The sequence below is a fragment of the Colletotrichum navitas genome (assembly GCF_030913465.1).
Source record: "Colletotrichum navitas strain CBS 125086 chromosome Unknown LY79scaffold_51, whole genome shotgun sequence".
NCBI classification, from domain to species: Eukaryota; Fungi; Ascomycota; class Sordariomycetes; order Glomerellales; family Glomerellaceae; genus Colletotrichum; species Colletotrichum navitas.
Window position 1 is genome coordinate 94,801 of NW_026850597.1, and position 20,761 is coordinate 115,561.

General features: G+C 53.5%; 9 protein-coding genes across 9 annotated transcripts; 6 read left to right on the forward strand and 3 right to left on the reverse strand.

The window, feature by feature from the left end:
* Positions 1–22: 22 nt before the first annotated feature.
* Positions 23–1,670, forward strand: LY79DRAFT_560449 (rhomboid family protein). Its single transcript, XM_060558326.1, has 5 exons — positions 23–412; positions 479–616; positions 670–751; positions 810–997; positions 1,053–1,670. The coding sequence occupies exons 1-5, from the start codon at positions 232–234 to the stop codon at positions 1,262–1,264; spliced, it is 801 nt and encodes a 266-aa protein (XP_060411816.1). The 5' UTR covers positions 23–231; the 3' UTR covers positions 1,265–1,670.
* Positions 1,671–1,944: 274 nt separating this feature from the next.
* LY79DRAFT_671518 (Gaa1-like protein) lies at positions 1,945–4,017 on the forward strand (the record flags this gene model as incomplete). The annotated part of the gene is made up of 4 exons (XM_060563923.1): positions 1,945–1,960; positions 2,029–2,278; positions 2,357–3,473; positions 3,529–4,017. The coding sequence occupies 4 exons, from the start codon at positions 1,945–1,947 to the stop codon at positions 4,015–4,017; spliced, it is 1,872 nt and encodes a 623-aa protein (XP_060411817.1).
* An 86-nt stretch (positions 4,018–4,103) lies between these two features.
* Positions 4,104–5,826, reverse strand: LY79DRAFT_293388 (PCI domain-containing protein). The gene is made up of 3 exons (XM_060552224.1): positions 5,296–5,826; positions 4,999–5,234; positions 4,104–4,932 (listed from the first exon to the last, which is right to left on the reverse strand). Exons 1-3 carry the CDS (start codon positions 5,561–5,563, stop codon positions 4,291–4,293), a joined length of 1,146 nt encoding a protein of 381 aa, XP_060411818.1. The 5' UTR covers positions 5,564–5,826; the 3' UTR covers positions 4,104–4,290.
* A 158-nt stretch (positions 5,827–5,984) lies between these two features.
* On the forward strand, positions 5,985–7,919 carry LY79DRAFT_560455 (NAD dependent epimerase/dehydratase). Its single transcript, XM_060558327.1, has 9 exons — positions 5,985–6,227; positions 6,287–6,300; positions 6,357–6,419; positions 6,473–6,567; positions 6,630–6,721; positions 6,776–6,917; positions 6,970–7,128; positions 7,179–7,514; positions 7,579–7,919. The coding sequence occupies exons 1-9, from the start codon at positions 6,100–6,102 to the stop codon at positions 7,675–7,677; spliced, it is 1,128 nt and encodes a 375-aa protein (XP_060411819.1). The 5' UTR covers positions 5,985–6,099; the 3' UTR covers positions 7,678–7,919.
* A 152-nt stretch (positions 7,920–8,071) lies between these two features.
* LY79DRAFT_520145 (putative N6-adenine methyltransferase-domain-containing protein) lies at positions 8,072–9,213 on the forward strand (the record flags this gene model as incomplete). The annotated part of the gene is made up of 6 exons (XM_060555209.1): positions 8,072–8,103; positions 8,190–8,358; positions 8,469–8,585; positions 8,652–8,769; positions 8,844–8,915; positions 8,981–9,213. The coding sequence occupies 6 exons, from the start codon at positions 8,072–8,074 to the stop codon at positions 9,211–9,213; spliced, it is 741 nt and encodes a 246-aa protein (XP_060411820.1).
* Positions 9,214–9,414: 201 nt separating this feature from the next.
* Positions 9,415–11,785, reverse strand: LY79DRAFT_294086 (ubiquitin carboxyl-terminal hydrolase). The gene is made up of 6 exons (XM_060552227.1): positions 11,498–11,785; positions 11,193–11,429; positions 11,031–11,141; positions 10,138–10,925; positions 9,885–10,083; positions 9,415–9,836 (listed from the first exon to the last, which is right to left on the reverse strand). Exons 1-6 carry the CDS (start codon positions 11,580–11,582, stop codon positions 9,700–9,702), a joined length of 1,557 nt encoding a protein of 518 aa, XP_060411821.1. The 5' UTR covers positions 11,583–11,785; the 3' UTR covers positions 9,415–9,699.
* A 1,133-nt stretch (positions 11,786–12,918) lies between these two features.
* LY79DRAFT_520029 (metallo-beta-lactamase superfamily protein) lies at positions 12,919–13,776 on the forward strand (the record flags this gene model as incomplete). Its single annotated transcript, XM_060555195.1, has 1 exon — positions 12,919–13,776. One exon carries the CDS (start codon positions 12,919–12,921, stop codon positions 13,774–13,776), a length of 858 nt encoding a protein of 285 aa, XP_060411822.1.
* A 3,194-nt stretch (positions 13,777–16,970) lies between these two features.
* Positions 16,971–19,742, forward strand: LY79DRAFT_560477 (uncharacterized protein). Its single transcript, XM_060558328.1, has 6 exons — positions 16,971–17,650; positions 17,705–18,381; positions 18,449–18,562; positions 18,625–18,816; positions 18,874–19,266; positions 19,326–19,742. Exons 1-6 carry the CDS (start codon positions 17,404–17,406, stop codon positions 19,494–19,496), a joined length of 1,794 nt encoding a protein of 597 aa, XP_060411823.1. The 5' UTR covers positions 16,971–17,403; the 3' UTR covers positions 19,497–19,742.
* A 583-nt stretch (positions 19,743–20,325) lies between these two features.
* On the reverse strand, positions 20,326–20,667 carry LY79DRAFT_520071 (ribosome-assembly protein 3-domain-containing protein; the record flags this gene model as incomplete). Its single annotated transcript, XM_060555201.1, has 1 exon — positions 20,326–20,667. One exon carries the CDS (start codon positions 20,665–20,667, stop codon positions 20,326–20,328), a length of 342 nt encoding a protein of 113 aa, XP_060411824.1.
* Between the last annotated feature and the right edge of the window lie 94 nt (positions 20,668–20,761).

The following is a 20,761-nucleotide window of genomic DNA, read 5'->3' on the forward strand; positions in this document are numbered from 1 at the left end:
ACCGTGGGCGTGCATGCGACAAGCTCTCTACAAATTTCCCAGTCGTGGAATAATCACAGCAACGTGCTCGGCCTTAACGCAGGCCTTCGTAATTACCCGACGTTGATAGCTGAATCGCCCTTCAGAAATCACCTCACCCCACGCTGGCGCGAAACAATCTAGGCCAGTATAGCTTCGACGAACCGCGCGCGCAACTCTAGATCTCCGCGACACCCGGAGACGGCTGACGCGATGGCTCCCAGCGTGACTTCCTTTAGCACCCTTCGGGCTCGCACCTATGTCCTCCGGCTACCGCTCTTCACAAGAATCGTTCTCCTAATCATCGTTGCTGCCTGGGTTGCGGGCGTTCAGTCGGCCTGGGACATGAGGCAATGGGGCGCCTTGATCCCTGACCAACTGTCCTTCATATCTTGTTCGTTCCCCCCTCTTCGCTCTCCCTCGTCCTGCAGGCATGTATGCTGATACTGAGCGGTTGTAGCGTACCGAATGAACACATTCCCCTTTATCCACAAAAATTTCATCCACGCGATTATGAATCTTCTAGCTTTGGCCCCTCTGATGGAACGCTTCGAGGCGGAATTCGGTACTCTGACCTCAATATCGCTCTTCATCGGCCGTATGCTACCCTTTCCTCGTCGATCTCCAGGCCGTATGACTGATGCCCCATAGCTCTTACCACAATTCCGGCTATTCTATATGTTTTGATCGAAAGATTCCTCTTTAAGGGCAATGTTGGAGTTATGGGGGCTAGGTAACCACTATATCGGCGGAGAACATGACATGCGTGGCTAATGGGACGCTTTGCGCAGTATATGGGTCTTCTTGCTTCTCGGCAGGGAGGCGATTCGAACCTATAAGACGAATCCTCAACTGACGATTGCGACGTACTCGATCCCCACATGGACAACGCCCCTGATCCTCATCTTGGTGGTTACCGCTCTCGTCCCGGGCACAAGCTTATTGGGCCACCTTTGCGGCGTGTTTGTTGGATATCTATGTAAGAACCATGGGCTGTACCGCCGAGAGATGTCATGCTAAGATCGATTGTGCAGTTGGCCTCGGTTACCTCAAATTTTTGAGTCCTCCCGAAAAGGCCCTGCGATGGGTTGAATCCAAGCTGAACCTGCTGGGCCGCCTGCCTCACTATGTGAGTGTAGATCAAAAGACCTATGGTCGCTTTGGTGTCTTGCCCTCAAGCAGTCATGCCGGCGGCGGCAGCGCCCCCATTGCGCTTGTTGGCACCACGCAAAGACTTGGATCCTGAGGTATCCGCGTTTGAACCTGTACCACTATAATACTGCCCGGCAAGATTGAAGGGCATCTAGATCGGAGTTTGGAGTTCTGATTGCGAGATGGAAATGGCACATGTACAGGATGGGTAACGTTTGCCGTGTAGTACACTTCGCTTGTTTGTTGGCCATGTGATGGCGCTCAGCGCTATCACAATACAAAGGCTCGGTTTTATCAAAAGGTAAAGCATGTGAGTCAATCGCACCTCGGTGGCAGTCTTGCAGTTGCGAATATCTAGATTGCTATCGCATTATCTTGAGGGAATAACGAGAGGAAATAAACATCATTAATAATTCAGAAGCCAGGAATGCAGCCAGTTGATTAGATAATACCCTAGGAGCGAAGCTGCATCAGGCACAATAACCAAGGAATTGTCCTATAACGTAGGTAGACTGGTCAGATCCGTTGAAGCTGGGGTACAGGGGTAAGCTGTGCTAAAGCTGGGAATGGGAGCTGACGCGCCCGGTTAAATGAATATTTGGTACCTTGCCTGTCCCTTCCACGTCTGAGCTATTACCTCTCTGGTCTGCTTCGACAAACCACCCCTGAAAGATAAAAATGAAGGCCGTCCTTCTAGTACGTCACCGCGTAAAGAAGACGACCTGATTTCTCAAGCGCGCAGCTTTCTGGAGCTGCCGCAGAACAGTCATTGCCATGTCGCGGCTAATATGTAAGATTTCAACGCCCACTGACAGCTTTATTGCCCATCTATACTTTACTAACCTGGCCGCTCAACAGCCTCAGCCCTCTCGTTGCGCCGCGATCCACGTATCCTCAAACTCCCGCCCTACCTGTCGCTAGCATGCATTCTTGGCGGCATTGCATGGCTATTTCTGTTGCCTCTCAATGACTACTCCCGCCGAACATACATCTCCGAGAATGCGCTGCTCCCGGGCCAGGTACACACATACTTTGGCGGAAGCGACCAGAATGTCCTACGGGCCTACAAGAACGAGGTTAACTTGGTCAAGGACAAGTCCAACTACGAGTACGCGCGCAAACACTTTCCTCATCCTTGACTGGTGGTGCTTGCTTGGCCTGAAACTGATGATTGCGTTTACTGCAGAATCAATGACAAACTCGAGGGCATTCTCAAGAACATAGGCTTGAAGGTCGGGCGCCAGAACTACACATACGAATCGGCTGGCGACATCTATACGGGCGAGAATATATACGCCATTCTCCAGGCTCCGCGTGGTGACGCTACTGAAGCAATCGTGCTGGTTGCTGCATGGAAGACGATCGACGAGAAATTTAACGTCAACGGCGTGCCGTTGGCTCTGACTCTTGCGCGGTACTTCAAGCGGTGGTCTCTCTGGTCCAAGGACATCATCCTCGTCATCCCCCCGGACAGCAGGACGGGCGCTCAGGCCTGGGTTGACGCATATCACGACTCGCACGACTCGTCCTGTGTGAACTCGTTACCTCTCAAATCCGGTGCGTTGCAGGGCGCTATCGCAATAGACTTCTCACAGGAGCGCCGCTTTGAATCCATCCACATCATCTACGATGGTATCAATGGCCAACTGCCAAATCTCGACCTTATCAACTCTGTTGTCAACATCGCAGGCGGGCAGATGGGCATGGGAACCGCTATTCAGGAAATGTGGTCGCACTCGGACAAATACCAAGACCGGCTACGGACCATGCTTCGCGGCATGCTGAACCAGGGGCTTGGCCACGCCTCGGGCCCGCATAGCAGCTTCATCCCGTACCATGTTGATGCTGTCACCCTGCAACCCTTTGGCGAAGGTTGGCATGACGAGATGGGCATGGGGCGCTTGGTCGAGGGTACGTTCCGCAGCTTGAACAACCTCCTCGAACACCTTCATCAAAGTTTCTTCTTTTACCTCCTGATGCACAAGGAGAGATTCGTCAGTATTGGCACGTACCTACCTAGTGCCATGATCCTGGCCGCCAGTTTTACAATCACTGCTATCTCTCTGTGGGTGAAGAGTGGCCACCAGGAAGAGGGTTCAGGTGCAAAAAGCATAGCGGCCAGGGCGGACAGTAAAACCACGTCTTCTGAAGCGTGCATTGAAGGTTCTGCAAAGAAGCCAGCCCCACCACCGCGATCAGTACCGGCGGTTGAACGTGATTTGTTCCTCCCCTTGGGCTTGGTGGCCATCTGCCAGTTCTTGGGCGTCATACCCCTGTACCTCTTCAACCACATGCCCGCAAATGTAAGCCTCCAGCACACCCACGGAACGAAGTTGTGTACTCATGCTCATCATACAGATGCTTTCAGGGGCCTATGCAGCCTTCGCGCTCGTCAATTGCGCCCTGCCCTTTCTCATCTCCTCGTTGCTGACCTCTATTTACAACCCGACTGTCCAACAATACCAGCTCATCAAGTCTTTTTCCTTGCTTTTGCTCGGCATGTTCCTATCTGCTCTTGCTACTCTGAACTTCTCCCTGGCTTTCCTCGTTGGCGTCATGGCTAGTCCGCTCTCCTTCATGCGACCCTGGCCACAGCACTCGGCCGTCCGATGGGCCTGTGCCGCGTTCCTCCAGCTCGCGTCCCCGACGGCGGCGCTATACTCCATCTCGTCGTATTTCGACATTAGCATCGGAGGGGTCCTCAAGGAGGCTGCGTTCGGGTGGGACGTATGGGGCATGTATACCCCCGTCATCATCTGGGGTGTGTGGTGGCCCGCCTGGCTTATGGGGTCCGTCATTGTGCTCGGACAGCCTGTGTCCAAGGCGAAGAGCATACGGCTGGATTAGAAGGCTTGATCACACCGGCGGTTTTGTATGCATCACTCGCTGGAGTTTGAGGGGGATAATATCTTCAAATTGAATTCAACTTTGCGACTACCGCATCACATAATAGGCGCAACGACGTTGTCATCATTATCATCGCGGCCCAAGATCGAGACCGGGTTTCCATTCTTCTCTCTAAGTCTAATGGTGTACACTGGTCCTCGTCATGCAGACAGACCAATATTACAGACCTCGTTATTCCCTTTCGCCCCTAATCTCGTCCCCCTGTTAATTCCATCAAGCAGCCCACACATCTCCTCCAACGTTCTCGATCCAATTGCCGAGCTGATTGACCTGCGAATCCCAGTCGAGCAGCCGCTGACGCATGTTGCCGATCTGCTTCATGTCGAGCACCTTAGGCTGAACCCAGGTAATGTGTGCAACCTCGTCCACCTGATCAATATTTCCACGCAAGAGACCCAAGCTCAGCGCCTTCATGATAAGGTGCTCGATCTCGTTGGGGCGCACCTTGGTCTCCTGGGCGATGTCGGTGAAGGACATGGCACGGTCGTGGGGCGGCCGGCGGAAGACAGCCTCTGTGAGCGCCGCAAGGTAAATCTTCTGACGTAGATGACCAGCGTTCTCGCTGAGCAGGGGCTTGGACCGCATGCGGGCCGAGAGGGCCTCGAAGCCCTGGAGGTCACCGCGGTTAAAGGCGAAAAGCAGGTCTCGGAACCATTCGTCCTGGGTACCCTTGAGCGCGTCGAGGATCGGGTGCAGAAGCAGCTCGCCAAAGTTGTAGATGGTGTCGGAAACCAGCGCGGCAATGCTGAGGTGCAATGCTCGCCTGTGGCGCTCCTGCGGTGTGAGAGAATTGATGTCGATGCAAGCGAGGTAAAGTAGGGCGTTGCGGTAGTAGGCTGCGAAGTCCATCTTACGCTGGGATTGAGCTCCAAGTCAGTCAAATTCCCGCGAGAACGATGGAATAGGGGGCATGAATCCTACCTGATAGTAGTTAGCGTTCGCATCGTAGAACGCTGCATGAACGATCGTCTCGACCGAGTCGAAATTGTCCAATATTCTCTCGGCCGTGTCGAGGTCCTTGCGGGCCCCATCCATATCCTCCAGATCCAGCTTTACCCTGGCTACAGCGACGGAAGCGTAAACAAGAGCATCTTGTGAATTATCGTTGTCCACCTTCTTCGCAACACTCTGAAGGAATGCCAGTCGCTCCTCGTCATCTAATGAAGTCAATGTCAGCGCTCCTATTGCTTCACAGCTCTTTGCCCGCTAGTGCCATACCCTTGCATTCTGTAGCAGCCTTCAAAGCCAGGTCGACAAGTTTGAGCTGATTGATCTTATCCGCGAACTTGAGAATGAAGACCTTGTAGAGGGAAAGCCGCTGAGGCTTGCTGCCAGGGTGACTGAAGAACTGGCCAAGCGCATCGGTAAGTTGGTGCCAGAGTTTCCTCTCCCAGTAGTTCTCGAACTCCAGAACAAGATGCTGGAGTTCCTCGGGTGCCTCATCACGCTGCTCCGCCAGAAAGTCGGGAATGGCGTCGGCATTCATCTTGTCAGAGTGTTAGGTTGAGGCTCGAAATGTATGTGGGGGAGCTTCGAGGTTCCCGGGATGACGACAGGTTCACAGGCGTACGGACTGATCGCTATTTTGCCCTCGTGGTATAGCTAGACGGACAAATATTCAGCTGTGTAGAATTGGATTCCGTCGTGAGAAGCGTCGGGAAGTTCGTCGAGAGATATGTGGGTGTATTGATGAATGCAAGCAGCAGCTCTCTAGAGGGGTGATACACACAACGCGGCTAGCTAGCAGCCTGGTCAGTCAGCTAGGTAGGGTAGGTACGTAGCGCACAGCACTGATTCGGACCTGGCAGTTGCCAGGGACCCGTTTCGGATCGGTTGACCAATGGCTGTTTTTCCGATCCAATACCCAAAACCTGGGCCGTGCTTTATATCCCACGTGACCTGCTCACCTTGTATTCTGGATCAAGCTCGTGACTTTGGAGCTTTCGGCCAGTACTGAAGTAATCAATTGTCAGTCAATTGGGAGGCCACCGCACGTATTCGCTGCCGCCTCGATACCTGACAATGGCCTCCTTTCCGACCGCCGTGCGGTCAACCCAGAAGGCTGCGCACAATGTCCTGAGAAGGCAGCCCCTCCACGACATTGCCATCACCCGCACCGGCAAGCCCATCTTGCGAACCCAGGGCGGAAGGTAAGCATACCGATCAATTGCATCTCATGGCACTGTTCCTGACCTCGCGTCATATATAGATCATCTCTTGGTGGTATGCGAAATTAACTTCCAATCAATGGTGAAGCCTTGTCTAAGAACGATCCACAGGGCACACTGCGACGGTTTTTGGCGCAACGGGACAGGTTGGACGATACATCGTGAACAGACTCGGTACGAATAGACGACCAGCGAACTCGCCGACCCGTTTCTGACCTTTTTGATAGCTCGTCAAGGATGCACCGTCGTCATTCCTTTCCGTGAGGAGATGGCCAAGCGTCACTTGAAGGTTGCTGGTGATCTCGGACGTGTTATCTTCCTTGTATGGGCCTCCTTTTTAATTCCGAGCTACATGACGAGCAGGAACTGACAACGATGCCTTAGGAGTACGACCTCCGTAACACCCAATCAATCGAGGAAAGTGTGAGGCACTCAGACGTTGTCTACAACCTTGTCGGCCGCAACTACCCCACCAAGTAGGTTTACGAAGCGAGAGATGATTTGATGGAAACAAGGCTAAGCGTGCACAGGAACTTCTCTCTAGAAGACGTCCACGTCGAGGGAACCGAGCGGATAGCGGAGGCTGTTGCCAAGTACGATGTGGACCGCTTCATCCACGTGTCCAGTTACAATGCCAACTTGGAGTCTACTTCCGAGTTTTACCGCACCAAGGTCAGCCGAAGTAAGTTTTGCGTTATTGCCATCAAAGTTAACCATCCTGCAGGCCCGCGGTGAGCAGGTCGCTCGTAGCATCTACCCCGAGACCACCATTGTCAGACCGGCGCCGATCTTCGGTTTCGAGGACAACCTCCTTCTGAAGCTTGCTAGCGTTATGAACCTCTTCACTGCCAACAATATGCAGGAAAGATTCAGGCCCGTTCACGTAGGCTAATCGCGTCGAACAATGCCCCGTTCAATTGCTGATCAATTTAGTCCATCGATGTTGGCCAGGCTTTGGAGCTGATGCTCTACGACGACAGCACGGCTGGGCAAACATACGAACTTTACGGCCCCCAGGAGTACTCCATGGCCGAGATCGCGCATTTCGCCGACCGTGAAATCTTCAAGAAGCGCCGTCACATTAATATTCCCAAGTCCATCCTCAAGCCCGTTGCTGGTCTCTTGAACAAGTACCTCTGGTGGCCTACCATGTCTGCTGACGAGGTTGAACGTGAGTTTATCGACCAAGAGATCGATGAGACGGCCAAGACTTTCAAGGATCTCGGCATCGAGCCTGGTGACATTAGCAAGTTCACGTACCACTACTTGGTAAGATTTGCCTGCAACTTGCGCGCTTGTTCTAGTTGGGCACCCGTCGCTAACTACTATACAGCAAGGTTACCGCAGCGCCAACTTCTACGACCTGCCTCCTGCGACAGAGAAGGAGAAGAAGGAAGAGCGCAAGTACTTGCACGTTCTCGACGACCAGTAAGCCTGGGTTCCATTTGTAAGACGGGGTTGATGCTGGGCAAGCAAAGTCGTTTAGAGTGTATATAAGTAGTGACTAGACAATGCTGCAAAAGTCGAGCAATTCATGTACAGTTCTGAGTACAACCTTGGCGAGCGATGTGTCATCCTATGAGTGACGAACTGTGCTGCGTTCTTCTTAGTCAAAGCTTTTGCTATGCTGTACCTGATTCGTTGATGGCACTTTGGATTTTGACGCCGACTCGAACTGGGTCCTTGACCGGATTAATTAATGCTTCCTCTCATCTCACCTCTTACTTGCCAACTCGACTCACCCATACCCGCCATTCTGTCAACACCCTAAGTTAGATCCAAGTCTTTGAATACTAGTAAAGTCCAGTGCTGACCAATTTCTCAAGATGTCGAAATCAGACAGCGACGACGAGCCTATGTATGTTCTTTCAATGCTACAAAAAATTACATCCCCACCAGGTGGTGCACCACGAGTCAGACAAAGAACTGACACCTCTCGCATAGCACGCTATCTTCTCAAGCCCTCGCGGCGCTGGCCGAGTTCAACGCTGAGAGGGACGAGCGCCAGGCGAAATTTGAGAAGCTCAAGGCACAATGCGAGGCCAACGCCGCCGGGGGGTTGCCGCTGTCCATGGAGGCATTCACAGAAGACTGGAACTCGTCACAGTTTTGGGTACGACCTTAATGAAGCCCCACCTTGGAGCATCACAAACCCCTCCGACAACTGGAGTATGTTGAGCATCGGGAAAATACTGATTAATGTCTGGGTATTTTCCTGTTTAGTATAGCGATGAGACGGCAAGGCTGCTTGCTGGGCACCTCCTCGAGGGTGCCGACGAAGATACAACTATTGGTATCGTTTCCGCGCCTAGCGTCTTCATCGCTCTGCGAAACCTTATGGTGAGAAATGTGTCTCCCCTGGCTTCTACCTGATTTAGTGATGCGGGACGCTGATCCGATGGGTAGAATGAACGAGACCCAAGCCTAGGACGGCCCAAGGTCGCCCTGCTGGAGTATGACACGCGCTTCAATGTCTTCCCCGAGTTCGTCTTTTACAACTTCCAGAGTCCATTCAAGCTCCCAGGTGTGTCATCGCGACTTTGACGCAGATAGACTCCTTCGGACATGAAAGGGATCGCTAACTTGTATTCAACCCAGCCGAACTCAAGGGCAATGTTGACCGTGTCATTTGCGACCCGCCATTCCTCAGCGACGACTGCCAGACCAAAGGTAAGCAAATGACAAAATATACCGATAACGAAGTCCCATTATTTCTGACTCGAAGCGACGCGCAGCCGCCATGACGGTTCGGTGGTTGATGAAGCCCAACGCCATCAACTCCGAGAGCCGCGTCATCGTCTCTACCGGCGAAAGGATGGCAACTGTTGTGAACAAGGTATACAAGGCCCTCGGTGTCCGCACCGTCACCTACGAGCCGACTCATGCGCGCGGCCTAAGCAATGAGTTTTACTGCTACGCCAACTTTGAGTGCAAAGACTGGACCTGGCGGGAAGGGACGGCGAGTTGACCAAAGCAAAGTTTCCCGATGGCTAAGCATAACATAAGATGAACCATGTTCTCAATAGATTAGACAGACAACCGGAGGCTGTTTGGCTTGTAGCAGTAGACATATCTTAACATGAAACATAAAAACGTACATACGCTGTTTCCTCGCTGTTCTATACAATGATGGTTTTCGTTGGTTTCACCAGTGATGATGACGATGGTGCACTGCGTGGGTGCATATCTACCTGCCTGCCCGCCTACCATCCAATCATCCAATGCGGCGTTCTTATTCTTTCACTTACCAAAAAGGCCTACCTAAAGTAGGTGCAAGCCCAACGTTTCTTTCCAACGCCAAGACGATGCTATCCCTGGCACTCCTCTATAACCTTTCCGCCCCTCTGAAATATTTCCGGCGGTTGGTTACTGGCGCTCTTCACGAGTAATGTTAACTGGTATGGCTTGACGTGAGATATTAACCCCCCGGTCTTCCCTTTTTTGCGGCGCTACTCTACGAAAGGGAGCGGATGATGTAGAAGAGTAGGTATGGCTGGGCGCTCAGCACCTCCGACTTGGACGCCATCTCAACCTTGTGGTCGTTGAACTTGAACCACTGGTCGCCAACTCGGCAGTATGAGACATAGTGACCTAGTAGGACAGTTAGTCTTGTCTTCTTCATAGAACCGCCTCACTTACCTGTGTCGATTTCGCCGACGTGGACCACTACACTAAGAAGGTCGTACGTGCAGGATCTTCCAAGCTCGAACGCATCCTTGGAGTCCGCACCTCTGCCTCTCGTTGTATATGGAAGCATGTTGAGCTGCAAGGGAAAATTGACGATCGTGTCGATCTTCGAGGGCGCACGATCATGGCGGCCCTGCTTGTACTCAAAACGCTAGTTTTCTGTCAGCGAAACTGCAGCATGCGTTTGGGTTGGGATAAAGCTTGCCTTCAGTTGTATGGCAAGCACATTGGGCAGCCTCTTAATGCTGGTGGCTCGTTTCGCCTGCTGCATCGAGCTGCAGTTGTGGCATCGATACTCGCACTTGTCTGATTTGACGTACTCCTCGTCCAGACACTCCTGCAGGGTCAGGCTGGCCACCTTAGGCCCTCCCTTCTTCCTCTTGTGGGACAAGTTCTCCAGTCCAAGGCTAAGGTCCAAAAACGACTGCACCGCATTGGTGACGCCTCCGCAATTCTGGCAGGTCGTAGAGCTCTGCAGCTTGCCGTAGAAAGTTTGGTGAATGATGCAATTGCACGTATGCTCGCTACCAGTTTCTGGTCTCTTGCCGTCCCCGTTGCGTTCGTGGAGTTCCTCTGCGAGAAACTGGAAGAACTCATGAGCATCCTGCTCCTTGGTAGTGACGAGGTTCTCAAATGCCTTCTTCTCTGATATCCAGAACCCAGAGAGAATACTCGCAGCCGTGAATCCATTAGTATTCTCAACGGCGTAAAAGTCCTGGAACATGTCATCCATGGCGCAGCTCAGACAATTGGTCAGCGAACAGTCGGTACTCTGGTGGCCATCGCTAAGGTAGAAGTTGCGTAGCAAGGGGTTGTGGAGAAAGCTCTGCAAAACCACGTTCTGGTAGCAAGTTGCTCCAGCATTGTAGATTCCACGCAGACCGTTTGCTTTGCAAGAGGCGGTGGTGGTGTTGTTTGAGATGAAGCCCGGGTTGTTCGCAGCGCTGTCCTTGACGCCATCAGAGAACATCTCGTCATGTTTTCTCTTGCGACCTGTAAGAGGTATAAGCATGTGTCAGGGTAGAAGGAGCACTTGGAGCATGATAAATGAAAGTATTCGGGAGCTGGGCCGACGCTTCCTGGCCACGGGTGACTTACTTGAGAATGTTCCGGTTCCCATCTTGCGCACTCGAAGCTCTTCCAGTGTGGGGTCCCAGACCAGATCGTCACAGATCTGGCAGTAGAGCGCGCCGCTTCGCGAATCGACGTCTGATATTGTTAATGGGTGCATTCTGTATTTCGTCAAGGGGGGCAACATACAGAAGCGGTGCTGCTTCTTTGTGCCATGCTTTAGGCGGTCCTCGTCGTTGACGATGGTCGAGCACTGCAGACAGAGGTAGTTGGACGTGAGAGAGGTCATGACCTGACCATCCGAGTTCTTGGACGTCTGTGGCACAATAGGTGTCTGTTCAAAGATGTTCTTCAGGATCATCTTGTAGTGGTGAACAGACTGGGTAATGCCCTCTTGGGACTGTGTGAAGAGTCGCTGGATGTGCTCTTGTATCTTATCAGCCCTGAACCTAGTATTGCTCGTCAAAAGTTGATTTGCGTAGAATCTTACTGACCGCATCCGAAAACGGGTGTTCCAGGGACCGGCGACTTGACCTTGGCGGTCTTGGGGGACATTGGTGTTGTCGGTCGAGCAGCCATCTCGAATTGGTTCCGGTGGCGGTATTCAAACGGGTGTGAAGCTGCCCTTTCTTTCCCCTGCCTTCCTTCTGCCTCGAAATACTCCAACCAGCAAATTGACTTCTTATGTGCCGGTCGTGTGAATATTGGCGAACCGAAATCTGAAATTGAAATCGGTACTTTTGCTATGTTCGATGCTCGATAAAAGGGAATGGTCGATGATGGTCGGCAACAGCTGCAGTTTAGACAGCACAGTAGGCAACTACCATTCCAACGTCCAATTGTCAGCCGCTCAATCCCAGTAGGTTTTCGGCATTTCAAAAAAGAAACGCACGGATCAGAATAAAACAAACACTGACTGTCAATCGCAGTACCTAGACCGATGTCGGCAGGTAATCCTGTGTCTTGTGGAAAGACGAGCGATTTCGCGTTGGTAGTGTTGAAGCTCCTCCAAGCGGGCTTCAGATGGCGCAAACTGGTGATCGACAAGATGTCGTCGCTTCGTACGCACAGAGCCAGTGGATTCAAGGCCGAGAGAACCGGAGCAAGGTAAGGCGAAAGAAAAAGGGAGACGTCTTTCTCTGTTGCAGTTCGCAAATCAACTTGCACCTCGTGATCGCTGGGAGGTAGGCACAGTCCACGAAACTCCAAGCACCTACGGACGATCCCTGGAGGATGCAAATGTTGGAGCTGGCGCCGCGTGCACAGACGAGTTTGGTCGTACCTGCGGCTAGCATGCAATAAGTCCAGGCTTATTATCGTACTTGATCGGGGTCCGACGTTTATCGATAACAAAGGGGGGTTGCTGGTTTGCTTAATCCACCTGCTGAGAGTCCCCCCTACGCCCCTGAAATCTACGGATACAAGTAACGTGGCTCAGTGGCCCAATGTCTTTTTTAGTGGGGTTGAGCTGGTATCACCCACCCTGGAAAGTCTAGAAAGGGTGAGGTCACTGTCACTGCGACTGAGCCCGCTGGCCCTTCCTCACCTTGGGTTCATTCACCGAGCGTCTTCCAATCACCTCAGTTGCTGGGATCCAACGTCGGATTGCTGAGGTAAGCCGTCTCAAGAGCTGGCTCGTGGGTGTGCAACTCGCTCGTTCTTGAACCTCGGCATCTTGATCGCATCCCATCGATCGCGTCTTCATCTAATCCCCATCTGTCAACCCATTGCTCTGGAACCCGCCCGCAGAGCACAGCTGTTCCACGGTCACACAAGGATGATGCGGGGTGCTTTTCAAGGTCCTCTTCCCAAAGACTTTTCTTCTCACATTGGTTTGTGACTAAGAAAACTTCATTGCTCAACCACGCGTGAAATTAGACTCATCACCAATTCAACTTGCGCCAAAAACAGCAAAATGGCTTCTCAACTAGTATCACTACCCGAAGTCGAGCGCCTTAGCCCCGTCTGCATTCGGGTTCTGGGAGGCAACCCAGGAAAGTTCACGCTACAGGGCACCAACACGTACTTGCTCGGACGAGGCAGCCGCCGCATCCTGATTGACACGGGCGAGGGCGTACCGTCGTGGATCACGGCCATCAAATCCGTCCTGGAGCAGGAGCAGGCGAGAGTCGAGACGGTTCTGATCACCCATTGGCACAGAGACCACCAGGGTGGCATCCGGCAGCTGCTGGAGCTGTCTCCAAATTCCAAGGTCTTTAAGAACAAACCCGAGGAGGGCCAGTCAGACATCTCAGACGGCCAAAAGTTTACCGTCGATGGAGCTAGTCTTACGGCTGTGTTCACCCCAGGCCACACCGTAGACCACATGGCCTTCGTCCTGGAAGAGGAGGACGCCATGTTCACGGCGGACAACGTCTTGGGCCAGGGGACGGCCGTGTTTGAGGACCTGGCCACCTACCTCGACAGCCTTGAGAAAATGCGGCACCTGTTCAGGGGCAGGGCTTATCCAGGCCACGGGCCGGCGATTGACGACGGCCCGTCCAAGATTCTTGAGTACATCAACCATCGGAAAGCGCGCGAAGAGCAGGTCATCCGCACGCTAGGGACGACGAGACAGGGCGAAGACATCGAAGGACCTGCCAATGCGTGGACGCCCATGGAACTTGTCAAGGTCATATACCATGACGTTCCAGAGGAGCTACATGTTCCGGCCTGCGGCGGAGTCATTCAGATTCTGGTAAAACTCAAGAAGGAGGACAGAGTAGTCGAGAGCAACGGCAGATGGTCTCTGAAAGATCGACCGGCGTTGTAGCGTGTATGGCCGAGGGGTTTGAGCAGCCACGGCGGGGTTTGGCCGGGCTCGGGTCCGAGGATGATTGCTATGGGCTGCTGTATGGCCAGCGATGGGCCGACCGTACACAGCTAACAACCGCGGCGGGGAAGCTACAGGGAGGGCCAGGAGGGATAGGTCGCATCACAGAACCCGGGCGCGCCCGCGGGTCCAGGAGCGTGTAGTCACGACGTACAAGTTAGTGTTAGTAAGCCACCAAGCGGGATCGTGCGTAAATGGACTGTCTATTGCCCGGTAGGTCCGGGCTGACAAAGGCTGGGTGGAGGCGGCACAAGACTAGGCACCAGGCATCCAGAAGGTTCGGACGAGTGAATCTTGTGATAAGGCAAGCGAAGTATGGGATGACGTTCAATAAATCGTCTGGGCACCTAAACGATGTGATGCTCTACATACTTTGGTTCAATATCGTACCACAGAGGCTAACAGTGGGGCGTCTATCTTAAGGTTATTGAACTGGGGGCTGACTCTGTATTATGTCCGAAATGATGGAAAGACGCGCAACTGTACCACTCGGGCTTGGTAGCGGCGGTACGAACACCTGGAACATCCACCACCAATATAGATTCTAAAAGATGATGGGCGGCGGGTTCTGCAGCTAAGTCCCTTGGCCAAGGGCGGTAACGTCGGGCTCTCAAAATGAAAGATGAAAAGAGCGGTCGGGACCAAGTAGGCACTGCTTTACTCAGGCACCAACGCAGTGTTTCTAAGGACTCTGGCAAGATGCCACAGAACGAGTGGATGATACGTCAACGTGGTGCGCGGCGTGCTTCCGCATGCTGATCGTCAGTCATCCTAGCCCCAGGAAGAAGGGTGGTTACTGTAACATGATCAGTCGACCCATGGTCCGAGACGCCGTTATGTCCGGGAATCCCGTCGGGGCTTGCAGACCGGAGATGGAGGATGACGGACCAGTCACAAGCAGGACCACCGAGGCTAACTTTGTAGTCTCAAGAACTCTAGCAGCAACAGATTGGGAATGCGTCTGGATTCTACACACGCACACGACGAGTAGTGTAGGAAGAGCACATCGAGGGGCTTGGCTATTGTATTTTTTTCTGGGTAGGTAGTGAAGCCCTGTTTTGTAACGTATCCCCCTCTTCTGGGCGAAACCTGGGCATCTCTCTCGGTTCCAACGTGCCGCCTGGCTGAACGGCGTCACGCTCGCTTCAACGGTGGGTCTGACTCCGATATGACTCTTGGGGCCGCCGACAGCAGGCCGCGGGAAGGGATGGCTTACTTACACGGCGAGGCTTTTGACGGTAGGTACGGATACAGATACGTGATATAGAGAGGTACTTTGAGGTACTTGTCACGAAGCGGGTCAAGGAAGAGGATGGCGGGATCGTGATCTTGATGGGCGGATCGGAGGCAAGGGTGTTGCCTCCCCATTTGAAGGTGTGGGTTTTATCGACACCCATGCAGTTCAAGTGTTTGGGAACCATGAGGCTTGAACCAGTTTTTAGTTTTTTGACTTCTTCTTCTTTCTTTCCCTTCTTCTGGTGGGGTATCTTTTAGAAAATAAGAGTTCCTTTTTTTCCCCCTCTCTCTCTCTCTCCATGTTTTGCGCGGTGACTGTACGGATAGGGCGTCATCAATGGTCAAATTCGGTCTACTGGTCCCCTGTATTATTAATTCAATTCCACTCGTCGATTGGTGGTGTTGGTTAGGTGCGGATGGTTGCCCGGGCCCTCACCGGGTTACATATGACTCGGTGCAGGGTGGCTTCGCTGCTCGGTACTCTCTTGGCCACCCAAAGCCATCTGACCTGCTTGCATCGAATGGAGGGGGCGGAGCTGGCGATACTGCAGCTATCATCGCCGGTTCATGATGTGTCGGAATCAGCGAGACGTACAGAACTGATGCAAAAGGAGCTTCTAAAGTCGCGAGAATCCTCCACCCGGTGAGAGACCTCTCCGACTGCCGCGACATGTTTTTTTCTTTCTTTCTTTTCTTCTTTCCAAGAACGAGGCACGTCAAAAAAGCCCGCGGGCGGAGCCTCGGAACAGCGGCTCACGGCACTCCCTAGCGCCTTCCAGCCTCGGTACTTTGCGCTTCCCGGCGGCACTGGGCTTTCATTTCAATTACTAACGACCTCTGCCCTACCAAACTAGGCAGTGTGGGTGTGGAGGATGCACACCACATATCGTTGGGCTCCTCAAGCCCCGGCAGTCAAGGGATGACACCATGGCCAATCCCTAGCTTGCGCATCTCCGTGTGACTCAAAAATGCGCGCGCCATATGCAAGCACGAGAAACAACACATGGAGGATCGGTATGAGGGATCCACGTAGACTGGGTAGGTAGGAACTGCGGTAGGCATGTTTGACAGAGGTCACCTCCGCCCATGTTGGCTTAGAAATTTCTTGATACATGCATCTGGCAGTTGTCCAGGCTCCCTTGGTGAACGGACCTCGAAGGGAGGCTGACGTGAAGGTGCTGCGCACCCAAGATCTTGCCGCGATACGCATCGACGTAACTGGAGCAAGTCCCGTTCGTCCCGAGAGAAGCATGTACAGTAAGTAGATTGACCGTGGTGAGCGGTGGGCGAGTAGCTGCTGGGTGCTCTGTACAGTGCCAACTCTGTTTGCGCCGCACCAACACCGCGAATGCCCTCTCTTGTTGCAGGCTTTTTTTTTTTTTGTCGTCGTAGTAGACTATACCTCTTGCGACAAGGCCCAATGGCATCATAGGTAGGTAGGTAGGTACATATCTAGGTATGGTCAAGTGGGCTGTTATACAAGTATCCTCCGAGTATCCCGCCCTCACCGTCGTCCAATGGCCGCCACGTTTTTCGACTGCCTTCCTGAACGGCTTTGCTTTAGAATTTCACCGGTGGATGCCTCCGGAAACCTCGGAGTCTCTTCCTTCCACTAACACGCGATCCGACGTACCTAGTCTAGTGTACCTACCCACCACCAGCCCAGAGCCTTCCTGGCTTGGCCGCTCTCGCCTTGCCCTTCATGACGGCAACTCTGTCCTCGCGACCTTGCCTTGCGAGCAGTGACATGCCGTTTTTTTCAGAAATATACCTCGAGGTACACGCCATGGGTCACCCCTCGAGTCTACCTAGAAGGTAGCTGACTTGCTGCTTGACATCCTCTGGCTGCCCCAGAAGGCCGGTCATTTCGCGTCTCATCTACCCACCGACCTTTACCTCCCCCCCCCCCCCCCCCCCCACGAGACGCCGTCCTTGACGTACCTTCTCGCTGTCGCTTTGTACATCGTACCTCACCAAGAGTCTTGTCGCAAAGGACTTCTCTCGGCTTCGGTTTCGCTCGTCGACGGGACCAGCCCAGCTTTAAGTCTTTTCTCTGCCGACTCTCGCCTTACCGGTGGCCATATGTAACCCGTCCTCGCCCACCCCAGGATATCATGGAACTACCTTCCTGCTTCTCTTCCTGCACATACCTATAATAGAATCTCTTCCCTACCACCTCCCCGATCTCGACACCCACCTAGCTTTTAGGCAAGCTCGAGATCCTCTTCCGGGTCTCGTCGGACTCGTCATTACCCTCTTTGTTGGTTTGTTGAATACCGACGTTGTGGCCTGGTATTTCTCTAGCAGCTCTCGGTCGAGAACCGGCCTTCGATGAACTCAATAAGCAAGCAGCTTACCGCCGCCTGGGTCCTGGGCCTTGTGCCACTTGTTCTTGCCCACGACGCTCACCAAGACGGCGTCGCGGGAACGAACATGGACATGTCCCACGCCATCAATGAGCCCAAGCCTAATCCCAATAGCTATCCGCCCACATATTTTGGGCTCGCAGATCATGCGGGCATAATGTACGCCCACATTGGCGCCATGGTGTTCGCCTGGGTCCTTGTGCTGCCAGTTGGTAAGTCTGCCAAGATGCCCGGGTTACTGCGCTGGCTTACACGCGACTCGGCAGCTGTCATGCTCTCAATTGCACGTTCGAGGTATACAATCGCGCTCCAGTTCATCTTCCTCGCCGTGAATGCGCTTGGCGTGCTCCTAGGAACAATCTACAACACTAATACTCCCGATCTCTACCCCAATAATGCGCACCACAAGCTAGGCTGGCTTGTGACCATTGTTGTGTCGGCGCAGGTCCTGATCGGCCTCCTGGGAAGAGTTGCCGGCGCATTGAGCGGGGAGGAGCGCCAGACTTACGACGAGAACGAGTATCAGTACTTCATACCCGTATCTACCGCCGCCATGGCCGAACACCACCGCGTCAACAGCCCTCGGTTCGCCAGCGAGTGCCGCCTCTCTAACGACAGTGGCCAGGGCACCGAGCCTTGTACCGAATCGCTCCGGAGCCATTCCCGCTCTTCGTCTTCCAGCCAAGTGTCCCCGCGCATTTCGGATGATCAACAAAAAGAGTACGTCGAGGATGACGATGATCACGAGGATAGTCTTTCCATGCTCTCGCCGAGAAGCAGCAACGAGAAGAAGGCGAGCCCAGTCCTTGCAAAGATCGCGGGCAAGATTTCGTCGCGTGGGTGGAGAGGTATGATGTTTGTCTACAACTTTGTCGATAGGATCATTCTGCCTCTTGGGTCCGTCGCTCTATGCCTCGGCATCGTGACGTACGGGCGTTTTTTCGTAAGCGACAAACCGCCCAACCGCCCTACGCTTCCGTTGTTGGGGCCTAAAGACTAACTTGGTATAGGAGGGCAACGGCATCTTTAGCGGTCTGGCGCATTGGATCAAGGGCGGCATCTTCTTCTGGCTTGGTTTGTTGACTCTCGGCCGATGGACAGGTAGTTTCGGCGAAGTAGGATGGGTAAGTCGTTATCTCTTTGCCGACTGTGTTCGGACCCGGTTTGCTGACTGTTGCTCCGGCAGGCGTGGAATGTTCGGCCGAAGCGCGCCGACGGCAAATGGCGACCCTCGGCTGAGTTTGTCGAGAGCGCCCTCATCTTCGTCTACGGCTCGACCAACATCTTTCTCGAGCACCTCGGGAACTGGGGGGGAGAATATAGCGCGCAGGACCTGGAGCACATCTCTATCACTGTGCTGTTCATTGGCGGTGGATTGGTACGTTCTGTTCGTGGTGTTGCTGCGCATCAAAGGACGGACTAACAAGAAGCCCAGGTCGGTATGCTCATTGAGTCGAGCCGCACCCGAGATTTCCTAAACACAACTGTCATCAACGCCGCTGCGATCACACCCGAGCGAACCTACGACGAGGAAGAACGAGAGACGCTCCAGCCGCCAAAGCAGTATGAGTTCTCCATCAACCCCATCCCGGCGCTAGTTATCCTCCTCTTGGGAATTATGATGAGCTCGCATACGCAGCATTCGATGGTTTCGAGCATGGTCCACAAGCAATGGGGCAACCTCTTGACGGGTGCTTCCTTCGCGCGCGGCTTGACCTATGTCATCATGTACCTGAAGCCGCCCAAGTCGGTGCTACCCTCCCGACCCCCCACCGAGCTCCTCGCTGCTTTCGGGCTAATCTCCGGAGGCATCATCTTCATGGCCAGTGTGAGTGGTATTCCGATGAAATCCTGGACTCTGTTCGGACAGGACTAACGTTTGTAAAGGCCAGCGACACCATTGAGGGCATGGAGCACTACAACCTGGATGCCATGTTCATGTACACGGTGACCATGGGTCTCGTGGGACTTTTGATGGCGTGGGAGATCATCGTCCTGGCCATCAAGGGCTGGGCGGTGCGCAAAGAGACGGGACGATTATCGTACCTGCGCGCCTGAACAAGAACGCTGGAGAGATGACCGACTTGGTAGGCACCACGGGTAATGATAATATGATGTGATGTGCGTATGTTTGTGTGTACAGAAAAGGCATGGCAATGGCGCAGTCATGGAAGCTTGGGGAGCGGGCGCATTTACCAGCGCATATCAAGGACGCTGTTTACCTTACCTACCCCTAGAGATACCCTTATGACACTGTCGAGCGACCTATACAAGGTTGTTTTAATGAAATTGGATCACCCTCAATGCACGGCTTGACGAAATTGAGCGTAGAGTTGCAAGGTTTGGCGCCGAGTCTTGTACCAACGAATGTACACTTGGCGATGTGTGTTGTTTCTATTCCATCAATACCTGATTACTGGCCCCGGCAAATCTACCGGTAGTTTCTCAGCGCCCACGGCTCTTCGCGGCCCTGAAGCTACCTTTGTTGGCTCGTGCAACCTTGGCAAGCTGCCCGTCTAATATCATTGCCATCGTTGCTGGCGACTGAAGGTGACTGGGGCCTGTTCGTAGAGGATAGTCTCAACTTCAAGTGGCTTCTCTAAGCATCCTGTCGTCTGTACAAATTCCTACGACTTGGGACGCAAAAGTTGTAGACTGTTGCTCCTCGTCTTGAGCGTCGTGGGAATGTAGCCATGGTCCGTGTCTCCTTCGGGAGCCTGCCGCATCGTCTCCAACGACTGACCCATAGTTTCTCCTGTAGTGAAGCATTTCCCGATTCCCCGCGTCCGCGGCATAGGCCCATCCTCGTCGATAAATACAGCATTAGATCCTTCGCCCGAAGGTCGTTCTCGATCCGCGAGCCCCAGTAGCGAAGCGATGGTGGAGCTCAGCCGGAGGACTTTCTCTTCTTCTTGCTCTTGTCCTTCTTCTCCTTCCTTCTGCTCTTGTCCTCCTTCTCTTCAACCTCTTCTGCCGCTGCCTCCGTCATGTCCACGTCCTCATTCTCTGTTGCAGCAGCGGTAGCAGCGGCAGGCTTGACGACGCGCTCCTGGTCCAGGGCCGAGTACAGCGCAGTGCCCTGCTGCAGGGCGTGCACAAGGAAAGGCACCGAGTCGGCCTTGAAATCGTCGGCCTCGCGGACCTTGTCGAGGTCCTCGGCGAATTCCTGGGTCGTCCGCTGAAGGTAGAAGGCGGTGAACTCTTGGGATGCGGCGGTGGTGGCGGCCATTGTGGCCGAGTTTTTCCCTCCTTTGGGTTGTCTCCGTCCTTCCCTTTGCTCTCGTCTTCGAATTCAGCTTTGACTCAAACAGAGCGTCTAGATA

What these genes read in the sequence shown, in the direction of transcription:
- LY79DRAFT_293388 (XM_060552224.1), bottom strand. Translation starts at nt 5,563, where the DNA reads ATGAATGCCGACGCCATTCCCGACTTTCTGGCGGAGCAGCGTGATGAG. An exon ending in GGCTGCTACAGAATGCAAGG is followed by an intron (nt 5,235 to 5,295) that starts GTATGGCACTAG and finishes TGACTTCATTAG; the next exon opens with ATGACGAGGAGCGACTGGCA. An exon ending in CGAACGCTAACTACTATCAG is followed by an intron (nt 4,933 to 4,998) that starts GTAGGATTCATG and finishes GCTCAATCCCAG; the next exon opens with CGTAAGATGGACTTCGCAGC.
- LY79DRAFT_294086 (XM_060552227.1), bottom strand. Translation starts at nt 11,582, where the DNA reads ATGGCTGCTCGACCGACAACACCAATGTCCCCCAAGACCGCCAAGGTC. An exon ending in GGGAACCGGAACATTCTCAA is followed by an intron (nt 10,926 to 11,030) that starts GTAAGTCACCCG and finishes TACCTCTTACAG; the next exon opens with GTCGCAAGAGAAAACATGAC. An exon ending in CGTCGGCGAAATCGACACAG is followed by an intron (nt 9,837 to 9,884) that starts GTAAGTGAGGCG and finishes CTGTCCTACTAG; the next exon opens with GTCACTATGTCTCATACTGC.
- LY79DRAFT_560449 (XM_060558326.1), top strand. Translation starts at nt 232, where the DNA reads ATGGCTCCCAGCGTGACTTCCTTTAGCACCCTTCGGGCTCGCACCTAT. An exon ending in AATATCGCTCTTCATCGGCC is followed by an intron (nt 617 to 669) that starts GTATGCTACCCT and finishes GATGCCCCATAG; the next exon opens with CTCTTACCACAATTCCGGCT. An exon ending in CGTGTTTGTTGGATATCTAT is followed by an intron (nt 998 to 1,052) that starts GTAAGAACCATG and finishes TCGATTGTGCAG; the next exon opens with TTGGCCTCGGTTACCTCAAA.
- LY79DRAFT_560455 (XM_060558327.1), top strand. Translation starts at nt 6,100, where the DNA reads ATGGCCTCCTTTCCGACCGCCGTGCGGTCAACCCAGAAGGCTGCGCAC. An exon ending in ATACATCGTGAACAGACTCG is followed by an intron (nt 6,420 to 6,472) that starts GTACGAATAGAC and finishes CCTTTTTGATAG; the next exon opens with CTCGTCAAGGATGCACCGTC. An exon ending in TCGGACGTGTTATCTTCCTT is followed by an intron (nt 6,568 to 6,629) that starts GTATGGGCCTCC and finishes ACGATGCCTTAG; the next exon opens with GAGTACGACCTCCGTAACAC.
- LY79DRAFT_560477 (XM_060558328.1), top strand. Translation starts at nt 17,404, where the DNA reads ATGAACTCAATAAGCAAGCAGCTTACCGCCGCCTGGGTCCTGGGCCTT. An exon ending in TGACGTACGGGCGTTTTTTC is followed by an intron (nt 18,382 to 18,448) that starts GTAAGCGACAAA and finishes AACTTGGTATAG; the next exon opens with GAGGGCAACGGCATCTTTAG. An exon ending in GTTTCGGCGAAGTAGGATGG is followed by an intron (nt 18,563 to 18,624) that starts GTAAGTCGTTAT and finishes TTGCTCCGGCAG; the next exon opens with GCGTGGAATGTTCGGCCGAA.